Here is a 22,620-nt window from a genome sequence, read left to right on the forward strand (position 1 = left end):
GGCCTTCAAGGTGTCGCGGATAAATGAGGGAGGGGCTAATAATCGGCTCAGACATTTTTAATGATCGTTGAAAGCCCAGATCGTAATCGTGATTAAAATTCGATTAATTGAGCAGCCCTAATGGTGACGATTGTGATGATAATGATGGTGACGATTGTGATTGTGATGATAATGATGGTGATGATTTTGATGGTCATAGTGGTGATGATGATGGTGATGTGATTGTGATGGTGACGATTGTGATTGTCATGGTGGTTGTGATGGTGATGTGATTGTGATGATAATGATGGTGATGATTTTGATGGTCATAGTGGTGATGGTGATGGTGATGTGATTGTGATAATTGTGATGGTCATGGTGGTTGTGATGGTGATGTGATTGTGATGGTGACGATTGTGATTGTCATGGTGGTTTTGATGGCGATGTGATTGTGATGATTGTGATGGTCATGGTGGTTGTGATTGTGATGTGATTGTGATGGTGATGATTATGATGGTCGTGATGATGATGGTTGTGATGGTCATGATGGTGATGGCGGTGATGATTGTGATGGTGATGTGATGGTGATGATTATGATGGTCATGGTGGTGATGAAGATGGTGGTTGAGATGGTTGTTACGCCTTTAGTCTAGGCGTGTAGAGAAGCACATAAGGTTGAGAGAAGGAGGAGAGAGAAGCAAGCACCCGCCCTGGTTCCCAAACCAAACAGCCGAAACCAGCTATGGGTGAAAAAGGTGATTTTATTCAATGTCAGGAAGCGTAGCTCCAGGGTGAACCCAGGCCAAAATAATAAACAAAACCAACTAAGTCCCGCCAGAGAAGATAAGATAAGATAGAACTTTATTTTTATTTTTATTTTATTTTTTTAAGAGAAAACTAACTAAACCCTAAGAAAGAAACAAAACAAACAAATGACAATACTATCTAGGGCTGCACGATTTTGCATAAAATGAGAATCACGATTTTTTGGCTTAGAATTGAGATCACGATTCTCTCACGATTTTCTTTTCCAGTATAAATATTTATTGCACTTATTAACTGCACATCAACTTCGTAACAGTTGAGACCGAACATAAAAACAATAAATAAACATTAAAAACAACAAATGTCTCACGTTTTGTTGTCGCCGCTAAATGTTGTACTGCTTGAAATTCCGTCTCCACCGTTGCTCGACACTGCGTGTATAGAGCAGGTAGTGCAACAATAGAAAAATAGTTGTGGGACGGCACTGTGTAGCGTTTGTCTAGGGTGTTGACCATTTTCCTAAATCCCTCGTTTTGCACAGTGTTGATGGGAGCCATATCTTTGGTCAGGTGATAAGTGATAGCCTCCGTAATTTCTTTGAGTTCGACGTGTATAGGGAAGCGCTGTATAAGGTTCCCATTATTGATGTTTGGGTGGTTGACCGGGACGGATTTTCTCCTGTCACTCTCTCGTCATCCCTGACGTGCTCTCCATTGTTTTTTCCCTGCTAATTTTAGCATCACGCGGCACAGCTTCTGTATCACGTGGTATAAGGCTCTGCCCTTGTCATTTGTTGAGCAGGAAGAGTGAGCGCTTGTTTTCATGCAGAGTACGTCCCGGATCAAAATGCGGTACAGTCGTCGTCGTTTTTTGGTTTTTTTTTTGTTTTTTTTGTTTTTTTTTTTGTTTTTTTTAAATCGTTGTCATTTGGAAATGAGATCGCACATAAGTATGAATCGAGATCGCGATTTTCTAACGATTAATCGTGTAGCCCTAATACTATCCCTCGCTTCCTAGCCCAGAAATAGGAGAAAACATGTTAACTTGTTATTTTCTGTTATATCGCGAGAGTGCTGTTGCCCGTGAAGTGTTGTTGTTGTTTGTATGTAAAATGGCGGAACGAATAAAGCGCTGGGAATCGGAGTACGACGTTGTGTCTTTTGAGTTAACATTGGTAGCAGAGGATGGTTTCAAATTACAAAGTACCACCAAAGCTTGATGAAGCCAGGCCATACGAGTGCTGGAAGAATGAAGTCAATATCTGGAGACAAGTTACGGAGCTGGATAAAAAGAAACAGGCACTCGCGGTGGCGCTGGGGCTCGAGGGAAGAGCCAGAGAAACGGCCATGGAGATACACGCGGAAGATTTGGACAAAGATGACTTGCAAAACTTGACGCGGTGTTTCAGAGAGAAGAGAAAGATCGCGCTTATGAAGCCTACTCGTGTTTTGACTGCATTGCAAAGAACCACAGCGTGTCCATGGCAGACTACATTATAGACTTTGAACAGCGTTATAACCGGATGAAAAAGTACAACATGACGCTGCCTGATGCTGTGCTAGCATTTAAGCTTCTAGATACAGCTTGTCTTGATGAGGAAAGTCGACAGTGTGCACGGACTTAACGTTTGCGTCTATGAAGTCTGCACTGAAACGGATTTTCGGAGGGAAAGTAACCGGAGTTTTCAGCGGAATTCAACTGAACCAAGATGCAGTTTTCCTTACGGAACAAAGAGGTCCCAAATACAAACGAAACAACGGTACTTCGTCGCAGAGTGGACAGCGACAACCACTACAAGGTACCAACCCACTTGACAAGTTTGGCAAGCGAACAAGATGTGCTATTTGTCAGAGCACTTACCACTGGGCGAAAGACTGTCCTCATCATAATGGTGACCAAGTAAAGCTAACTGAAGATGGGAAAGTGGAGGAGTGTAACATTACTTTGTACTAGAGATGGCACGATACCACTTTTTTATGTCCGATACCGATACTGATATCATAAATTTGGATATCTGCCGATACCGATATGAATCCGATATAATGTGTTTTAATCAACAAAACTGTTTTTTTTAAATATCTTGCTGCATTTTGTATAAGTTCATACTCAAGTTTAAAACAACAACTACACTAAAGCTATTCTGTTATACCTGTATGCAAAAAAAAATATTTCATAGTTCAGCAATACTGATCAATCTAATAAACTCAAACCTACACCATCCTCCCTATTCTGGTATTTTAAAGAGTACTTAGCGTAAATATTAAGCAACCTAACTAATAGGGTTCCAACTCCCAGCAACAACAAAAATAAATAAATAAAAAATAGGGAACCACCCCTCACGCTCCACCTCATGATGCTTAATCGACGTAATCAACCTTAATTTGATGCAGTGTGAAAAAAAATGCACAGAAATCAATTATTTTTCAAGAAATATTAAATAGATTCAACATCTTTCTTCAACAAAATTGCAGACTGCACAGATGGTACCTTCCCAAAGGAAAAAGTACTATAGCTTACTAGGGTATATATATTAGACTTAATAGTCACTATATACAGTAATTGACTTCTATTCATTTTACATCAAATTAAAACTTTGGGTGTCAGATAATTATTTATTAAAAGCTAGACATTTTAAATGAGAATAAGAAAGAAAAGTATGTCTTTGTGCCCCCTTTTCCCTGTTCATGCCCTATCGGCCCCCCTGGCTAAACTTTGCTAGATCCGCCCCTGCACAGTTACCAGCGTCAGCTACGTAGAAAAAGATCCTGGTGTAGAAAGTAATATTAAATAAATTCTAACAACAGCTTATCAAGCTTAAATGTGCTGCTGTTGTTTATCCACTGGTTTCCTCTTTCTGGTGCAAAGTGGGCCAAAAACAAACAAGAGAGACGGACTCGCGACAGAAAAGCCGATCAGCTGATCATTAAGCAGTTTCATGATTGAAGTAGCAGCAAGAAGAGGCAGTCGCTCCATATATCGCTTGTTAAGCTTAACGCAGGAATGCTTTACAAACATTCAGAGATGGACTTACACACTTGCTTTACTTCTCTCGGGGATAACTTTGTCGGAGATGAAATGCCGGGTTGCTAGCGAAGCTCCAAATGCTATCCAGACCACCGACAGGTCCCGCATGCCACAGCCGCTCTATCACGTGATGCATACTGCTCCGACGTGCTAACGTTCTGAGGTGAGTTACGGCGTGTTGCAAGTTTTGTGAGGTGCTTTCGTGATATTTAATGGATCGGATTACATTTTTTATTTTTCTCCGATATCCGATCCAGTCATTTAGGTCGATACCGATACGTAATATCGGATCGGTCCATCTCTACTTTGTACACTAAAGCCAGACTCTGAAATCTTGCTGACTGAGGCACTGGGGTCAGCCATTATTGATACTGCATGTACACGTACAGTTTGTGGTCAGAAGTGGCTAGATAGTTACATGCGTGACCTGCCCGCGAAGTGTTGTTGTTGTTTGTATGTAAAATGGCGGAACGAATAAAGCGCTGGGAATGAGAGTACGACGTCGTGTCTTTTGAGTTAACAAAACAGTTCAAAAGAAAAGGCAGCTCACCCCTTCAGCAGCTCACCCCTTCAGCAGCTCACCCCTTCAGCCTATGCATAAGTATAAACTCAGTGCTTATGCATAAGCACTGAGTTTATACCCGCAGGTGGCGGCTCTCACAGAGCACGCTTACACAGATACAAAGTAACCCAAAAAGTTGGAGTCCAGGTCCGCGTCTGCTGTCAAAGCTGCTCGCTTGCTTCTCTCTCCCTCCTGGCAGCTGTCAGAGCGGGTTTTTGAACGCAGTCACCACGGTCCAATCAGCAGCTCTCTGCTCTTCATTAGGGGAAGGACCTGCAGAGAGACACAATCAAGAGAAACACAGCAGCTCACACAGACTTTTTATGGCCACAGGTCGTAACAATGATGATGATTGTGGTGGTCATCGTGGTTGTGATGGTGATGTGATTGTAACCGTGGTGATATCCTGTGGCTGTGACATCAGCGTGCAATGCATTTGAATGTTGTTGCAGTCCTGAGGGAATTTAAACACTTTGGTAAAGGCCTTATTTTCTCTCCATGAGCTCCACGCTCATTGAGTGGTAAAAGTCACAGGTGAAACCCGTCTGTGATTCTGTTTAACGCCTGCAACTGGAGGCGGAGTTTCAGGCGTCTGTCTCGCCTGCTTCCTCTCACCTGTTTCCTGATTTTCTGACACCAGAATCTTACATAACCGTGACGACCAATCAGAGCTGCTCTGACAGCTGCGGCCTAAGGTTGGCCTAAGTGCTGACCTCTGACCTCTGTGACCCCTAAGGCTTCTGTCCTAAAACGTCTGCAGGCAGCATTCAGGGCTGAAAAACTCCACCATCAGTCAGACAGAAGCTGAGGTGTTCAGCTCGAATGATCACGTGTTTTCAGCGTGTCAGTGGATCAATATATGAGGAAACTGTAAAAACATGATTCTACACTTCGGACTGCTGAAAGAGCCGAGTGCCCACAGCTCAGCTCATTGATTAGGATCAATTGCTGAATGACTGATTATAGATATGAGTTAAAATGTGCGTTTGCAGATTGGTCCGATCAGTAACTGCAGATTAACTCTGTCCCTGTCTGCGTGCAGTGGAAACGCCTGGAACAAGAGAGAGAGCAGCAGGCAAGCGAGGTAAACACACACACACACACACACACACACACACACACACACACACACACACACACCCCTGGTCAATATTTGGATGTTTGCCTACAATAACACTATTTTTAACACTTCAGTACCATTACCTCTTAAAGTATTCTTTCTTCTAGCTCCTTTCACACTAAAAGTGACAAAGTGTGAAGCAAGGAAAGACACATCATCAAAGTTTATCAGTCAGAATAAACTAGATCATTGATTTTTTTAAATTTAATCAAAGAAATTACATTTTTAAGTTGAGCAGTTATTGATTTTTTAGGAGGTCCTTTACAAACATGGAAACGTTGGGTTTTAGTTTCATTGATTAAAGTTTGTTGTTTGTTGATGCGAGGTTTCTGTTTCAGTCGAGTCTCGGTAGAATCTGTTTCTGCTGCTCTGCCTGCGTCTGTTTTGTTCTTCTGATTAAATTTTGTTATTAATGTAGCGCCATCGTTTTTCCTGCTGAAGCCTGTTAATTAGGCTGAGGGCTCTGTGGGGATTAGAGCCTGGAGAGCTTTTTAATTTCACACACAAACTCAGCAGCTGCCGGCAAATTAACGCCAGGCGGCCAGAGAGCCGCCGCAGCCGACACCAGAAACCAGACGTTACAACGCACGCAAAACGTTTCCACGCAGACGTACACGTTAACACAGCATTCACAGCCGTCCTCTGCACACTTGACCTCTGGGCTTCCATCCGTGAACCTGGATCGACTCAGCGGAGACCTTCGATAAATCCAGGCCGCTTTCCATCTCTCTGATTGATTATTGATTACTGATCTTTGACGGCTCCGTCTGTCAGGTCTGTGCAGTCAAAAAAGTAAAACCAATATCAGTGATCCTGAAGTACTTGAGTAAAGTACTCAGTTACTCCCACAGTCAGTACAGTTACAGTGTGGATGTTGAAGGTCAATGGAAGAGGAGGAGCGTTTCATTTACTCCTCGCCGCGCTCCTCCTTCTCATAATTAAAGTTTCCTCTCGTCCTCACCTCCACATCCTGAGCCCCCCCCCCCCTTCACACACACACACACACACACACACACACTCCTCATGTTAAAGGTCAAAGTAGTTCCTTTCATATACCCCCCTCCCCCCTCCTCCTCCTCACCCCGTGCCTCTGTCACCTCCACCTCCACCTCCTGTCCTGTTGCTCCTCCATGCTAATTAAAGACAGCTCCCCTCTTTGGTGGTAAAGGTTCGGGCGGGCTCCTTTTATTACCTCCTCCCCCGTCCTCCCTCTTCGGTTGACCTTAACTCGTCGTGTTAAAGGTCAGCGCGGCGTCGTTCCCGCCTGCTCCTCACATCATTTGGAAATTATTCTGATTAATAAGTCGGGCAGCTCTTTTGAAGCGTCTCCTCCGGCCCGGCTGGAGAAGACACATATTGACTCTCCGGGTTTGGTTCCTCTTTTGATGTCTCGCTTTAAACTCCCAGACCTCGAGGGCTTCGATTAGCATAGGGGAGTAGGTCGGGATCAGGCTGCGGCTGACTTCCACACAGTCTGACCAAAGACACAGCCCGACGCAAAAGCGCGATGCAGCGGCCCGCCGCCGGTGGCCCGCCGCGGTTGTCCACAAATTCAGTTCCCTGTGCAGAGTCGCAGAGGAGGAGGACAAGAGGGGAGGAAGATACAGGAGGAGTGGTCAGCTGTTTGAAAGGAATAAAATAACAAAAAGTAATAAACTTTATTTAAAACATGTTTGTAAAACAAAACGCTTCACACGGTCTTTATAGGGATTAAAATCAGAGTGCGAGCTCCGCCCCCTCCGAACTCCCATGAAGGAAATTCATTAATCATGATGTCGGCTCCTCTAAAGAAATACAACATTCACTCGTAAAATACAGAACAAGTACAACGAATAATAAATAAAAAGTACATCTCTCCATCCATTCTCTTCTCCTTATCCTTCTCACAGTGACGGGGGTGGAGCCTATCGCGGCTACCATAGGGCGCGGGGCAGGGCACACCTGGATTGGTCTCCAGTCTGTCACAGGGCCAGCACAGGGACAGAGACAACCATTCACTAACTGCACGTGTGTGGATTGTGGGAGGAAGCTGGCGAGAACATGCAGCATAAAAGGCCCCGCCCACACGGTGGATTCGGACCCAGGGCCTTCTGTGCCACCGTGCTGCCTTTTATATTCATTCATGCCCATTAAAAATGGCTCCACTCAGTCCAGCACATCCTTGCATCCTCTCAGCAGACTTGCTGACTTCACCACGATGGCATCACCCATGTCCTTCTGGCAGCTGCAGCGCTCCGGCGGCGTCTGCGTTCTGCTCACTGATGACTCGTCAGAAACTTCAACCTCGGTGGAAACCATGGTGACGTTAAGTACAGTTCACAAGGACTCTGGACTCTGTGACGGTGACATGTATAAACTACAACACCCAGAATATGGACTACAAAACACTGCTGCTGCTTTACTGCCGCCTGGCCTCACTGTGGGCTCAGCAGGTCATAAAAACAGGAAGTATGACATCATTACAAAGACAGGCAGAGCTTTTAAAATGAAAACAGCCTTTTCTTCTTCTGTGGTCCTGCTGCAGCGCAGCCCAGAGGAACTCCCCCCTCCTCGTTTAAGGTTTAATCCACGACCGTAACCTAAACTGGACGATACAGACTCTGAAACACGCTGTGATTGGTCATGATGTCACTTCCTGTGTTGTTGCCTTTGCCATGCAGATTAAAACGCGTCCTCTCTCTCTCTCGTTGCCTCGCCGGCGCCTTACTAACGCATCTAATCCTCATCATTACCGTTAATTTACGGTGCTCGACAAACGCAGAAATCCCCTCTGATTCCCACAATGCACCTGTAAACCCCTCCTCATTACGCGCAGTGTTGACACGCGTTAGAGTTAATTAGTCCATTAGTTAATTAATCCTTTATTTGAACAGGAAGTAGCGCTGAGAGCCATGGCTTGATCTCTTCGTGAGCACGAGCAGTTAAAACACAAACACATGGTTAGGTCGGCCAATCAGAGCGCGGCTCCCAGAAGCCTCGGGTGGATTGATGTAACGTGCCTCTCTGCTGCTGGTGTAGACTGAAATCAGCTGATTACCTGTAACTGACGCGTGTTTCATCCAATCAGGAGCTGCAGAAGGTGCAGATGGAGAGGGACGGTGCTCTGGAGGACCGGCGGCGGCTGGGAGCGGAGGTTCGGGCCCTACGAGCCAATCACAGGTCAGCACACACGAGTCTGAACTTAAAGATGTTCATCCACAGGAATGTGGAGAAATCTGTGGTTTCGGTCCAAACAAGGACCCAGGTCTCAGAGACACCAAATAGCTGATTTAAGGTGTCAGTTAAAATATGTCAGAGCTTTGATTTAAATCTGTGGTTTTATTGTGAAAGTCCCTTATCACTTCCTGCTGTGGATTTATCAGTGAGTAATATTAGGAGCGGCTGATTTCAGCTGGGTTATGTCCTTTCAGTTAGTGAAATCATAAAAAATAATAATATTTTCCATGATTTCATCATCTCTAATTAGTGGCAGGACTTCTGTGAGCAGTTTTGTAGGAATGGGATCTAAAAGACACGTTGATGGTTTGGAGGAAGTAATTATTGAAGTTAACTCAGAAAGATCGATTGGAGAAAAAGAGTCTAACTTAATAACATCAATGGTACTGAAAGTAGCTGTAGATAATATTACATCTGTGGGATGATTTTGAGTCATTTTTTCTCTAATTGTTAACATTTTACTTGTGAAGAAGTTCATGAAGTCATTACTAGTTTTCACCTGCAGCCCATCTCATCCCAAACCATCTCACCATCAATCACCACTGAGTTTAGGTAAGGTGACTGTGGAGCCCAGGCCACCTGGCACAGCACTCCATCATTCGGTCAAGCAGCCCTTACACAAGGTGTGTTTGGGGTCATTGTCCTGTTGGAAAATAAATGATGGGATGTAAGGTTGGGCGATTGGGCGAATATATCCACTGAGGCTGAGCCTTTCACCAATCAGTTTTACTAGAGAGATTTATTTATTTATTTATTTGTCCATGAGTACGTTTGCTGATAATGTTGGTTGAGGCTAAGAGAAGCAGTCAACGGAAAAATAATAGCACTGTTTTAATGGCACCCTCTTCCAGCGGCAAGCAAATGCACCCTCCTCAAAGTGCGCCCAAATGCAGCGATTCATTTACTCAAACTCATAACAGAAAGAAAGAAAGGCAGTAGCCTATGTTCAGAAAAATCCAAAAACCTTATTTAAAAAACCTACAATGGCGGGAGGGAAACAAAGAGAAACTGGCTTCTTTTTTCCACTATAACCGTGTTTATCTGTCTTACACAGTTGACCCAACAACAAATGCAAAATTAAACCAAAAGTAAGCTGAAAATCAAAGTCTCTTCCAGTGAGCATTAAAAAAGTTAAGTGTTTTGTGCAATTTGGCGCATCTCAAATAAATTAACAGATAAATAAATAATCCAAAAAGTAGCTATGTTATGAAACAAACAAGAAAAGTAGGTAAAATATTCCCTCCAAACAAAACTTATAAATTCTAAACGCACAAATCAGTCCATGCATGATTACATTGCTCCGCCCATCAAAAAGTCTGCTCCTGTGCGAATATATCACCTGTTGTTGGCGATTGGACTGATGGTTGTTGGTTGGAAAATTTCTACATATCACCCAACCTTAATGGGATGGCATGTCGCTGCAGGATGCTGTGGTAGCCATGCTGGTTCCGTGTGCCTTCAATTTTGAATGAATCCCCACCAGTGTCACCAGTAAAAGACCCCCACACCATCACACCTCCTCCTCCATGCTTCACAGTGGGAACCATGTAGAGACCGTCCATTCACCTTTTCTGTGTCGCACAAAGACATGGCAGGTGGAATCAAAGATCTCAAATTTGGACTGATCAGACCAAAGCACAGATGGTCTAACGTCCATTTCTTGTGTTTCTTGGCCCAAACAAATCTCTTCTTGTTGCTTTTCCTTAGTCGTGGTTTCTCAGCAGCTATTTGACCATAAAGGCCTGATTCACACAGTCTGCTCTGAACAGTTGATGTAGAGATGTGTCTGCTACTGGAGCTCTGTGTGGCATTTATCTGGACTCTGCTCCGAGGTGCTGTCAACTTGGGATTTCTGAGGTTGGTGACTCGGATGAATGTATCCTCAGCAGCAGAGGGGTCTCTTGGTCTTCCTTTCCTGGGGCATCCTCAGGTGAGCCAGTGTCATCGTAGCACCTGGTTTTGAGACTGCACTTGGGGACACATTCAAAGTTTTAGCATTTCCACGGACTGACTGACCTTCAGTTCTTAAAGTAATGATGGAGTGTCGTTTCTCTTTACTTAGGGGGAAATCCAGGTGAACACTCTTGTCTCTCTCCAAACAATCCAAACACGAATCCACTCGAACACTCGTCACTTAGGGAACACCGGGGAAAACAGTCCAGAGGGTCTGCACACAAAGAAACGCTCGTTAGATTCCAAACACACAACTACATGGAAAAACACTTGCTAGACGCTCAACTTTCACTGACGTGATTCTCACAACGATCCAGCGAAGAACAGCCGTTGCTTCCTGGCTTGAATGCCATCCACACTGATGAGGCACAGGTGTTTCCTCCTTCGAGGGCGTGAACCTATAATGAGAGAGAGAAACACCGGCTACATAGGACCCTACACCGCCGGGCAGAACATGTTCCCTCTAAGCCTGAAGGGAAAAAGAAGGAACACACATGTAAAGGAAGCACTCAAAATGTGTGGTTATCCTAATTGGGCTTTCATCAAATCAGCAAAGAGGCACAGAAAAGAAGATCAGACACCAGCGAGGGAGGATAAAAAGGACAGACGCGACAACATTGTCAGCCCCTATGTAGCCGGTGCACAACATGAACGAAACCCAACAGAAAGCATCAGAGAGGTCAGAGGGCGCGGTTTCAGGACCGGCCCTGAGGAAGAACACTCGGGCTGAGGCCCCACTCGGCAGTCACAGCGAAGCGCCGCAGTAGCCTGAGTCAGAATAAAGATGAGCAGCGAGGCGTCCACGCTGGCCAAACTGTGAGTCTCCATAAATCATCAGGATTGATGCTGGACGCCTGCTGAGATGTCGGGGGGGGGAATCAGGATTTTTGTTTGATTTCAGTTTTCTTGGTGGAAATAAAAACTAATTTCCTGTGATTTTACTTCATTAAACCCTGTGTGTGTGTGTGTGTGTGTGTGTGTGTGTGTGTGTGTGTGTGTGTGTGTGTGTGTGGGGTCTCAGGTATTACAGCCTCAAAGTGGGGACGTTTTGTTCCTCTCACGGGCTCGGAGCTGGTCTCAGTACTGGTCCTGAGCAGTCTGAAGGCTCACAGCTGGATTTCTGAGCCCGGCAGGCTGACAGATGTGTGTCAGATGGTTTTTCATCAGTGTGTTGGTCCACGGGATTAGCAGGACGTCAGAAGAAGATTGACCTTTGACGTGTTGGTCACATTCTGTGTTTGCTGTGTTACAGTTTCTGTTTATTCTCTATTATTGGTGGTTTTTCTCAGGGTCTCTGTGCTGATTTGATGCCCTCACAGGAGAGATATTTGGTTATTGTTCAGTTTGCAGCCAATCAAAAAGCTGCACTTCAACCTCTGAACCAGGCATGTTCAGTCTGACGTATTAGTACCTCTGAGGAGGTGCTATAGTGTAGAAGTAAAAAAAAGCAGCTGGATTTCTTTCATGTTGTGTTGCCTGTTGTTAGCGATCCTGTCAGATCACAGGAAATGCGTCCCAGCGTGAAGACTGATTTAAAATATCCAGACAGTGATTCCTTCTGATTTCCTCAGACTGAAACATAGTTATTTATGCTTCAAGTCTCTTAGTCCTGATCAGACGCCGCTAACCTCAGCAGTGCAGACCGGGTTAGATAAAACAGATCTCAGCAGGTCAAAGGTCAGGCCTGTGTTTGCGTACTTGGTTTCTTCGCTGATGGCCCAAACTGGAGGTGGGTTTAAAAACTCCTGAACCAATTTTAAATATAAATGCATTTTATCAGAAACGGCAGAGTGTCAGCTTAGAGCTCAAAAAACTATTTCTATTAACAAACAGCTGAAACAGTAAATGAGAGCAGGTAAACAGATTCTGCACAAAGATGTAAACGCCGAGCGGGGATTGTCACCTGACGGCACAGACGCGCTGTCCGGCTGGAAGCCGACAGCTCAGATTCAGAAGCTGCAGGTTTCATCTCTCTGACTGAACCAGCAGCAAAAGAAGATCAAACTGCGCTTCACGTTTGAGAAACATCGTCATGAATTCTTTGGCTGTTACTTCCTGCACAGCTCTCGGTCTCTGTGTCCTCAGAGACCAGTTTACCATCAGATCTGTTTTTCTTACCACACACCAGTCTGCTGTTGTGTTCAGTGCTGTCGGCCTCTGACATCTAAACTTTTACAAATGACTGCTCAGCTGTAATCACACCTCTGTAACTCTGCTTCACATGTTGATTCATGGTTTTATTTTAAGGTGCTATAAAAAGCCAGGCCAGGAAAATCTGCTTCATGTTTTTATCCTCAGTTACTTGGACACAAAGGCCTCTGCTGCGATGCTCACACCTCTGATCAAGTCTCACGGTGTCAGTACTGATAGATGATCAGAAGCTGAATCCAGGCGTTATAGGAATCAGCGAGGATACCCAGTAATGGTAAATGGTAAATGGACTAGTTCTTATATAGCGCTTTTCCACTCTTCTGAGCACTCAAAGCGCTTTACACAACTTGTGCATTCACCCATTCACACCCATTCGCACAAGCACAACTGACATTCACACACATTCATACTCCGATGAATGCATCGGAGAGCAATTTCGGGTTAGTATCTTGCCCAAGGATATTTGGCATGGGGACTAGGGGAAGCCGGGAATCGAACCACCAACCTTCCGATCAGTAGATGACCTGCTCTACCACCTGAGCTACAGCCACCCAGTAATAAGTGATATGTTGCTTGTGTGAGGTTGTACAGACTTATTTTTAAAACCTGCTGAGAAACCTAATTATTTTTTTATGTGTATAACAAAGTGAGACAGGGTGCGCTTTCTTCTGTTCCCGTCGGACGTGTTTTTGTGTTTGTGCCTTCGATGTAATATTGTGTGACGTCGGGTGTCTGCTTTGTCACCATGAAGTTGGAGAGATGTCTCTCGCTGATGTCGACGTCTGAGATTCAGGAATGGTTTCTGCAGACTCTCGGACAGGTGCAGCGGCGTCTGTGACGGCTCATCAGTGGTTGTCTTTGTGTGTTTACTCTTTAAATGTTTCAAACGGTGCTTATCACTAAGATATTCTCAGATATTAACACTGTGTGTATGCATTAGGGCTGGGCGATATGACCCAAAATTCATATCTCGATATTTTTTAGCTGGATGGCGATATAAGATATATATCTCGATTTTTTTTTTTTAAAGCCATAAGTTAAGAACAAAAAGAGAGTTCTTAGTCACACTGTGTCCCAGATGTCACACGGGCACTTTTATTTACATACAGCGTAGATGTACATGAAGAAATTACTCAAAAATAAATTATCAGCATTTATTAAATAATCATGGTCCATAAATAAAAGAAAACAATGTTGTTTTTGTGCATAACAAAAAGCTCATAATTGTGCAGTCAAAATGTAAACTAATAGACGCTGAGCGTAATAACAAAGAGACAGATTTCACAGCTGCACCACGTCTCTGAACAGGTGCCATTTGTGGTCCTTATACACACACAGTACGGTAATATTACGTTGAAGCACAGTACGCATCACTCCGCGAGGCTCCTCCTCGGTAGCCGCAATCCATCAAGCGGTGCAGCTCCGTAGCTTAGCAAAGTCATATTAAAACATTTTTGACAGATTGCTGAGCGCTGTGTACCACATAAAATCGGTTCGCGGTCAGTAAGCACAACCAGAATTCATACATAAGGCGCACTGTCGAGTTTTGAGAAAATGAAAGGATTTTAGGCCGTGCAGCCCCTCCAGGCTGCATGTCATTAGCGCGGTTAGCTCGCTAACACGTTGACGCCGTCCAGCCCCACGCACGGGGCGATCCGCGGTAACTCGCTAACGGAGATTTTCCGCTTTCATCTTGTCATTGCCTGCAGGTGAAGCTATGGGGGAGGCGGAGTTGTGTTCAGTGAAGGAGAGGCGAGGCCGAGTAACGTTGCGTAGAGACAAAAGTGGACGAAAGAGAGGCAAACCTGCGGCTCCACAAGTATAATTATAACGTAACATAGACTATATCGATATAAACGATATTGTCACATCTTATATCTCGTATGAAAATATATCGATATTTTTTAAAAAACTCGATATATCGCCCAGCCCTAGTATGCATTGTATTCCTGTTTTCCTTTCATTCAGTTTTATGGATTTATATGAGCTGTGCTGAACCACAAATTGAAGTTTTAGGACGTCCTGCTCCAACATGGAAAACGTTTCAGCAGAATTGAAGCGGTCGAGTGTGATGAAGTGAGAAAATATCAGATGCAGCATGAGGATCAGAAAACTGCTGAAGGTCCTGACGACGATGCTGTTGGTTCCTCTCTTCTGTTTTTAAAGTGTTCTGTTTCTAATTTGGTCTGAACTTTGACCTCTGACCAGTGATGGGGATAACAGCGTTACTTTTTTCAGTAACGAGTAATCTAATTACCATTCCTATCGTTACAACGCCGTTACCGTTACTAACAACAAAATGCGGTCGCGTTACTATTTTTCACCAAACAGACGGTTGAAGCTGTGTTCAGTTTATTGCAGCTTATATCAGCTGCAGGAAGTAGCTGTAAGTAATCTGGACGCTGCAGCTTTAAGCAGCTGCGCACTCCCGCGGACCGCGATCACGATCACTGTCTAGCACAACACCTGGAGCTCAGGAGGCAAAACAATCGCATGAGTGCTGCTGTTTGACTGAGGAAGAATAAAGTAGTTGTGGTAAAAAATCACATGACCAAGATGACAAAGCAACAAGGTGACGTATACCAGTTTATAAACGGTGTTGATGGGCCAGTAAAACCAGAGTCGTGATAAACAATTTATACGCCTGTTTTTCCTGAATAGCTTCACGTTTACTGTCTAAGGACAGCAGCGAGACCTCTCTGCTCAAACAAAACAAAAAAACAGCCCGTTCATGTTGGTGGAACAATGCACCATGTCAACCAATCAAAAAACGATATGGCAACATGACGTTTGTTGTTTAGGAACAGGAGGAAGATTTAGGAGTGACGGAGAGAGAGAGAGAGAGAGGAAAAAGAGAGAGCGAGATGTGAGAGATTTGTGACGTTTAGCGTGTTTGAAGTGGCACAAATAATTTGTCTTATTAAATGCAGAACAGCTGATTGTTCTGTAAACAGTTTAAGTGGTTAAAAAAAAAAGGGTAAAAGGTAAATGGCTGCAAATAACTTTGTTTGCAAAACTTGTGCATAGATTTTAAAACTGACAAATATTTGCATTTAAAGTTATGAAATATGATTCAATAAACATGTTTGTGGTTGTTACAGTAAAAAATAACTTTTTCTACTCAGATTTTATGTTTTTTGTCTGATTGTAGATCAATGTTGTTAATACAGTAGTCAGAATGAAAACATGACTGTAAATTCAGACACGTGAGGTTGTGCTGAAAAGGATGAGACCAAACACGGCAAATAAACAGTTTTTAAAGGTGAAATGTGGAGGAAACATCAAAGTGGTTAAAATGGCCAATTATACCCTGGACCTCAGAGGGTTAAACGTTTATTTTAAGTAACACAATAGTTACTTTTCAAGTAATTAAATACCTTTAGAATCTTGTAACTCAGTTACTTTTTTGAAGAAGAACCTAGTAACTATAATTAATTACTTTTTCAAAGTAACTTGGCCAACAGTGCCTCTGACCTGTCTGTTTACCTTTAAGTAACCTAGCACCTATCGATATCCCACCGATCGATTATTTATCAGCTGCTTCGCGCTGACAATCACAGCAGCTTTAAAGCCGTCTGAAGCTCAATAATCAATAATAATCAATAATACCTGTTGATGTGCTGCAGCTCACGTCACACTGCCGCCTCTGAATCATTTTTATTTAAGTGCTTTTTAAATAAACTGCTGGTCGACGTCTGTTTCCCTCAGTGTTTACAGTTGGATGTGTGAACGTGTGGAAGCTCACTGGTTCTTCATCACTTTTTTACCTGTTAGCCAGTTTGTTTTATTTATTTATTATAAAGAATCGTTTTCATATTTTTAAGTTTCTGAAAATATAAAATAAATATATAATAAACCCATTTTTTCCCAGCATGCACTCTGACTGTCAGTTTAACAGGAACGTCCTCCTCTTCCCCTCTCAGATCTCAGGACTTAGCCCCGCCCTCCCAGCCCTCGTTGCGAGCTGATAGCGTCTCTCCTGAGGCCCCACCCCTGATGGATAAGCTGCAGCAGCTGATGAAGGAGAAGCAGAGCGTGGAGGCGGAGCTTCAGCGCTGCCAGGAGGCAGAGCGAGAGGCCACTGAGCAAGTGTGCAGGTCAGAGCCTTCACTTCCTGTTTGTTGCGTTCTCTGTTCTGATTGGCTGCTGCTGCTGAAGCCATGTATAATATTTTTGTATGTTCTGCTGCAATCGCCATGACAACAGAAACACTCTGATGTCACGCTAAGTCATCAATCAGCTCAGAGTCTACAGGAGAACAGAAAACGGGAGAACCCCCCCACCCCCCCCACCCCACCCACCGTGTGTGACATGCCACCACGTTGGGGGGGCACACAACATTAGGTACGTGGTCCTAATGTTGTGGCGACTGGTGTTTCGGTTCTGCTCATGAAGCTGCCGCCGTGCCGCAGACGCAGCGCGTCGTTGTGTCTGTATCAGAGTGAATCTAACAGTTCTTCAAATTAATCGAATCTGATTTTTTAAGGTTTGGGAGACGTGAACATCAGTTTGACCCATTTGGTGCATAACAGTAGCTTAATGTTAGAGCACTCCTCCTCTTCATCGCACAGTAATCACACGCTGCTGCTCAGAAGAAGAACAAAAACAGAGGAATGAAACTCGAGAGAATCTGCAGCGTAGCTTCAGCCCAGTTTCAGGTCCAGAGGGCCGATTTTACTGCAGACTGAACCGAGCTTTAAAGACCTGCAACGGCTGAGAGTCTCTGCAGACTGTGGGAGAGGATTTTTATGATGACAGGAACCAAACTCGGACCTCTGCGGTTCGGCCCGGCAAGCCTGAAGAAGTTTTTCTGCATGAAGATGTCCCTCAGCTCTGACGATGGCGAGGTCTTCTCCTCGAGCGTTCAGAGCCGTGCCCGGCTTATTTCTCATGATTTTAGAAACCGTGTCTCTAAAATCATTCGAAATGACGGGTGGAGACTCCAGTGGTGGCGTTTCATGGTGAGCTGACGGTGTCAATCACGTTTGACGCAGAGGAAAGGTTTACCTAAAGAATGTCCATCAAACAAAATAAACTTTCTTTTGTTTGATGTCGTCACAGAGAACTGTGCGGACAGCCTGCCAGTGGTGAGCTCTGAAACATGGCTTTATGTATTATTAATAATGATTACTGAACTGCCTCGCAGCTGTCAGGAAACATCAGGTGAGCTGCTGTTTGTGGCCCACAGGTGTGACGGGCAGGTACTGAACCCTCAGAGCTTGCTGGGACAGGTCGGCAAGAATGATGACGCTTTCAGGCTCCCGGCGAGTCTCCTTGTTCACATCACAAATAAAAGTTCGTAGGACCCTGAAATCCGCTGCGGTTTAAATTAGCAGCAACATCTGAGTAGCTGTTCTTCAGCCTGAGGAGATTTTATCTCTGCGCTGCTCTTCATCAACGGCAGGAGCACGTGACTCTGAGCCGAGAGCCTGAAACAGGCTGACGATCCGAGCTGATCGATCGGGAAATAACTGTGCCTCAGGGTCAGAGGTCAGACGAGGTCCTAACTCAGCTGTGAGACTCCTAGAGAGAGCCAGATGTTTGATTTCTCCTGACAGATGTTATCCAGGTGCAAACCTTGTCACCTGTTCATTGGCTCACTGATCTCTTGTGCAGGTGATCAATAAGCTGGTTCTCTGGACAGTCCGGCGAGAGCACAGTGACCGATCGGTGAAGTTGCCTCGGAAAGTCTCACAGACTCCGGGAGGCGTTCAAAGACCGGTTAAGCATGTGGGACTAAGGAGATTTGGTGTGATGATTCATATTCAGCAGACGAGGGTGTGCGAGTGTCTGCGGCGAGCCGATGAGGAGAATTAATCCGTCAGATTCCTGCTCCTGCAGGATGGCGCTCCGAAGCCGGATAACGTGACTTCTTCTTCTGCTGCGGCGCGGCGGCTCATCAGTTGAAGATGAAGGGATGAGATTCATGATGAAAACAGCTTAAGTCGTCCGTCTGCGTCCCGCACTGTCCTCCTGGGCTCAAACCCGTGGCTTTCTGCTCTAATTTGGCTGCCAGCGGGGGGGCGCATGGCGCTGAAGAGCCTCCCAAGTTTCTGAACAGCGGAGAGGAATATTTGCTCTGGGTGGGGGTGGGGGGTATTACAGAGGGAAGTTTAATTTGATTTAGAGAGAGTGAGAGTGAGCGAGCATCGCCGACTGCTGGAAAGTCATTCAGGTCGCTCCCCCCCCACACACACATTTCATCTTCCTCTCACTTTCCTCATCATTTCCTCCCGTTAGTCAGAGAACTGAGGTCACAGCATCAGAGCAGTGGCCACAGAGGATCACCGCCATCATCATCACCGAGCTCTTACAAACCTCGTCAGAACATCAGAGTTCAGCGTCACTAACGGGAAATCTTTCTCCTCAGGTTGGAGCGTCTGGTCGAGGTGCTGAGGAAGAAAGTTGGAACAGGAAGTGTCCGCGCTGTCATCTGAGCGGCCGGATGTCCTGATCAGTGAAGACAGCAGCAGCTCAGTGACGATGATGATGTTTCCTTCTCGTCGTCTTAGCTTCGGCTCTAAAACCCAAAAAAGCTTCAAACTTTCCGGAATCATGAATGAAATTTTTCTCTCAATCAAACGTTTTTGTTGTTCTGACATTTTAAAATCAATCAAATGTTTTTTGTTGTTTAATAAAACAGTGATACCGTGACTTCTGTTTCCTGATGGTTTATTGGTCGATTGGTTGATTGTGGAGTTTCAGAGAGCCCCGCCCCTCCCCCAGGGTCTTTAATTGGAGATCAGTGTCTTTTAGTTCTTGTGTTGATTTAAGGTTCTTCTTAAATTCGCCTGTTTTAAACTGAATCTCTGCTCGGTTTCATTTCTGAGGATCACCGTGACAACCGCGATGAAGCCGCTCTGACTTCGTGTTCCCAAAACTTCTAATTAAAATTTAACTTTGACAAGTTTCCTGGCTCGGTCACATGGCGCCCTGAGCACGCTCTTCTTCTTCTGTCACGCCATCAAGGTTCAAGGTTCTTTTTTGCCCTTTGTGCATAAACCAGCAGTCAAGGGTGAGTGCAGAGAGCTCGGCCACAGTAAGCATGTAGACACCCGCTTTACAAGAGGGGCGGCGGTTTATACACAGGAGTAATTATATCACACTACTTCAGTATTCTGAGCTCTCCTGGCCGAGGAGGCGTCCTGCTCCGCCCCGCACCATCACCCCGCCTCCACCAAACCTGGCACAGTGCAGTCAGACCAGTACCGTTCCTGGCAACCACCAAACCCAGAGTTTGATCGGTCGTCCCAGAGAGCACTGCTCTAGAGTACAGTGGCGCCGTGCTTTGCTCCGCTGTGTGCCTTGTAGGGATGGGTATCGTTTAGGTTTTATCCGATACCGGTGCCAAATCGGTACTTTTGAAACTGTGCCGGTGCTTAAACGGTGCTCAAACCGGTGCTTAAAGAATGGAGAACACAAACTTTGTCCAAAAACCTCTCATGTTCAGCTGTTTATTTGTAAAAAGATAGCAATGTTAGCATTTTCTGCAGCTATAGGGGATTTATGGTATCACTCTTGGCTGGAAGCAGTGCTTAATCAATGGAAAAAACACAAACTTTGTCCTAAACCTCTCATGTTTAACTGTTTTCCACTTTTTCTTTGGTCATTTTAGCCTTTTGGGCCAGGGTGAAGGGAGCATCTGCCATCAAACAAGAAGACAGCCGCATGTAGCTATGATGATGTTTGCTAGTTCACCTTACATGCATTAATGTAATAACGTGGTTAGCCTACTCAATGTAAATTACACATGAACAACATTAAGCTACTCACACAGAGAAGAACGGCTGCTGCTGCATCATCATCCGTCATCATTTCTGCTACACTGGCAGGGCTAGGGGCCAGGACTCTCCTCTTCGTGTTTTTGGGGGATGTTGCTAACTCCGGGTCCGATAACAGGCACCACACCCGCAGTAGATGCGCTCGGTGTGAGGTCTCGCAGCAAGCTATCAAATACGGCGCATTTCTGGGCTTTTAAAAAAACCGCTATGCGTCGCCAGGTGTTTCATCGGATTCAAGGTGTTACCTCCTTTGACAGTATCACAGTATCAGCTTAAAGCACTTGTTGCAGGCTGCTGAGTTTGCATATTTTGCTGTGAAGTACAGCCAGACTTTGACCGCTTCGCTTTGGGCATTTTTAATCTGTAGCTCTGCTCTAAAAGAAAGTACATACCTGGGCCCGCCTACTATCCTCGGAAACGTAAAATGATTGGCTAGAAGTGTATCACAGCTCAGGAAAAAAAAAGCACCGAAATAAAGCACCGAAATGTGCGCTGCTTTTCGGTCTGGTTACTACTGTTTATGTCAGAACCGGTGCCATCATGGCACCGGACACCGGTACCCATCCCTAGTGCCTTGCGTTGATGTGAGGCTTGGCTGCAGCTGGTCGCCGTGGAAACCCATTCCGTGAAACTCTGCACGCTGTTTTTGAGCTAATCTGAAGGCCACGTGAAGTTTGGAGGACTGTAGCGATTAACTCTCTAGAAAGTCAAGACCTCTGAGCACCGTGATCCTCAGCCTCTGCTGACCTGCTGATTTCACGTGGCCGAGCTTGTCGTGCCTGAGCTGCTGTCGTTCCCAGTCACTTTCACTAACTGTGAAATATTTAGCAGTGAGGAGATTTCACGACGGGACTCGCTGCACAGGAGATAGTGTTCCGATACGATCCACCAGTGTAAACTCTGATTGACAGACGTGTGCAGGGATTTGTGTGCACGTGTGCGTGCTCCGATCCACACACAAACACGTGAGCAGTCTGAGCTCATGTCAAACGATTTTACAAACGTGTACGTGCAAACATGAACAAATACTGAGTTCAGGTTCATGCGTTGGATCGTTTTCACGTTCAAACACTTTCTTGTACGCACCTCACCCGGGAGGCCCTCAGGAGGCATCCTTGTCAGATGCCCGAACCACCTCAGCTGGCTCTTTTGTATGTGGAGGAGCAGCGGCTCTACTCTGAGCCCCTCCTGGGTGGATGAACTCCTCACCCCATCTCTAAGGCTACGTTCACTCTGCAGGTCTTAATGCTCAATTCCGATTTTTTGATCAAATCCGATTTTTTTTGTCTGCTCGTTCACACTACAAATAAAATGCGACAGCAAACGCGCTCTAGTTCAATTCAATTCAATTCAATTTTATTTATATAGCGCCAAATCACAACATAAGTCGCCTCAAGGCGCTTCATAGATATAAAGAAAAACCCAAGAATCATATGACCCCCTATGAGCAAGCACTTTGGCGACAGTGGGAAGGAAAAACTCCCTTTTAACAGGAAGAAACCTCCGGCAGAACCAGGCTCAGGGAGGGGCGGCCATCTGCTACGACCGGTTGGGGTGAGAGAAGGAAGACAGGATAAAATACATGCTGTGGAAGAGAGACAGAGGTTAATAACAGATATGATTCAATGCAGAGAGGTCTGTTAATACATAGTGAGTGAGAAAGGTGACTGGAAAGGAAAAACTCAATGCATCATGGGAATCCCCCGGCAACCTACGTCTATTGCAGCATAACTAAGGGAGGATTCAGGGTCACCTGGTCCAGCCCTAACTATATGCTTTAGCAAAAAGGAAAGTTTTAAGCCTAATCTTAAAAGTAGAGATAGTGTCTGTCTCCTGAATCCAAACTGGAAGCTGGTTCCACAGAAGAGGGGCCTGAAAACTGAAGGCTCTCCCTCCCATTCTACTTTTAAATACTCTAGGAACAACAAGTAGGCCTGCAGAGCAAGAGCGAAGTGCTCTAATAGGGTGATATGGTACTACAAGGTCATTAAGCTAAGATGGGCCCTGATTATTTAAGACCTTGTATGTGAGGAGCAGGATTTTGAATTCAATTCTGGATTTAACAGGAA

The 22,620-nt window shown here is 45.0% G+C and overlaps 1 protein-coding gene across 2 annotated transcripts in view; it reads left to right on the plus strand.

Annotated features, from left to right (window-relative positions):
- mipol1 (mirror-image polydactyly 1) overlaps positions 1-19,424 on the plus strand; it is a 49,986-nt gene extending 30,562 nt beyond the window's left edge. For both annotated transcript variants that reach the window (XM_086275768.1, XM_086275767.1), the window contains exons 11-14: positions 5,373-5,414; positions 8,518-8,609; positions 16,694-16,867; positions 19,141-19,424. In XM_086275768.1, coding sequence (XP_086131894.1) covers positions 5,373-5,414; positions 8,518-8,609; positions 16,694-16,867; positions 19,141-19,207 — 375 coding nt within the window. In that variant the 3' untranslated portion in view covers positions 19,208-19,424. The remainder of the gene's footprint in view (positions 1-5,372; positions 5,415-8,517; positions 8,610-16,693; positions 16,868-19,140) is intronic.
- The last annotated feature ends 3,196 nt before the right edge of the window (positions 19,425-22,620 follow it).

Source organism: Aulonocara sp. 'chitande type north' Nkhata Bay, linkage group LG19, assembly GCF_057382095.1.
Source record: "Aulonocara sp. 'chitande type north' Nkhata Bay isolate Kocher_YH1m ecotype deep benthic linkage group LG19, A_spYH_male_GT1.1, whole genome shotgun sequence".
NCBI lineage: Eukaryota > Metazoa > Chordata > Actinopteri > Cichliformes > Cichlidae > Aulonocara > Aulonocara sp. 'chitande type north' Nkhata Bay.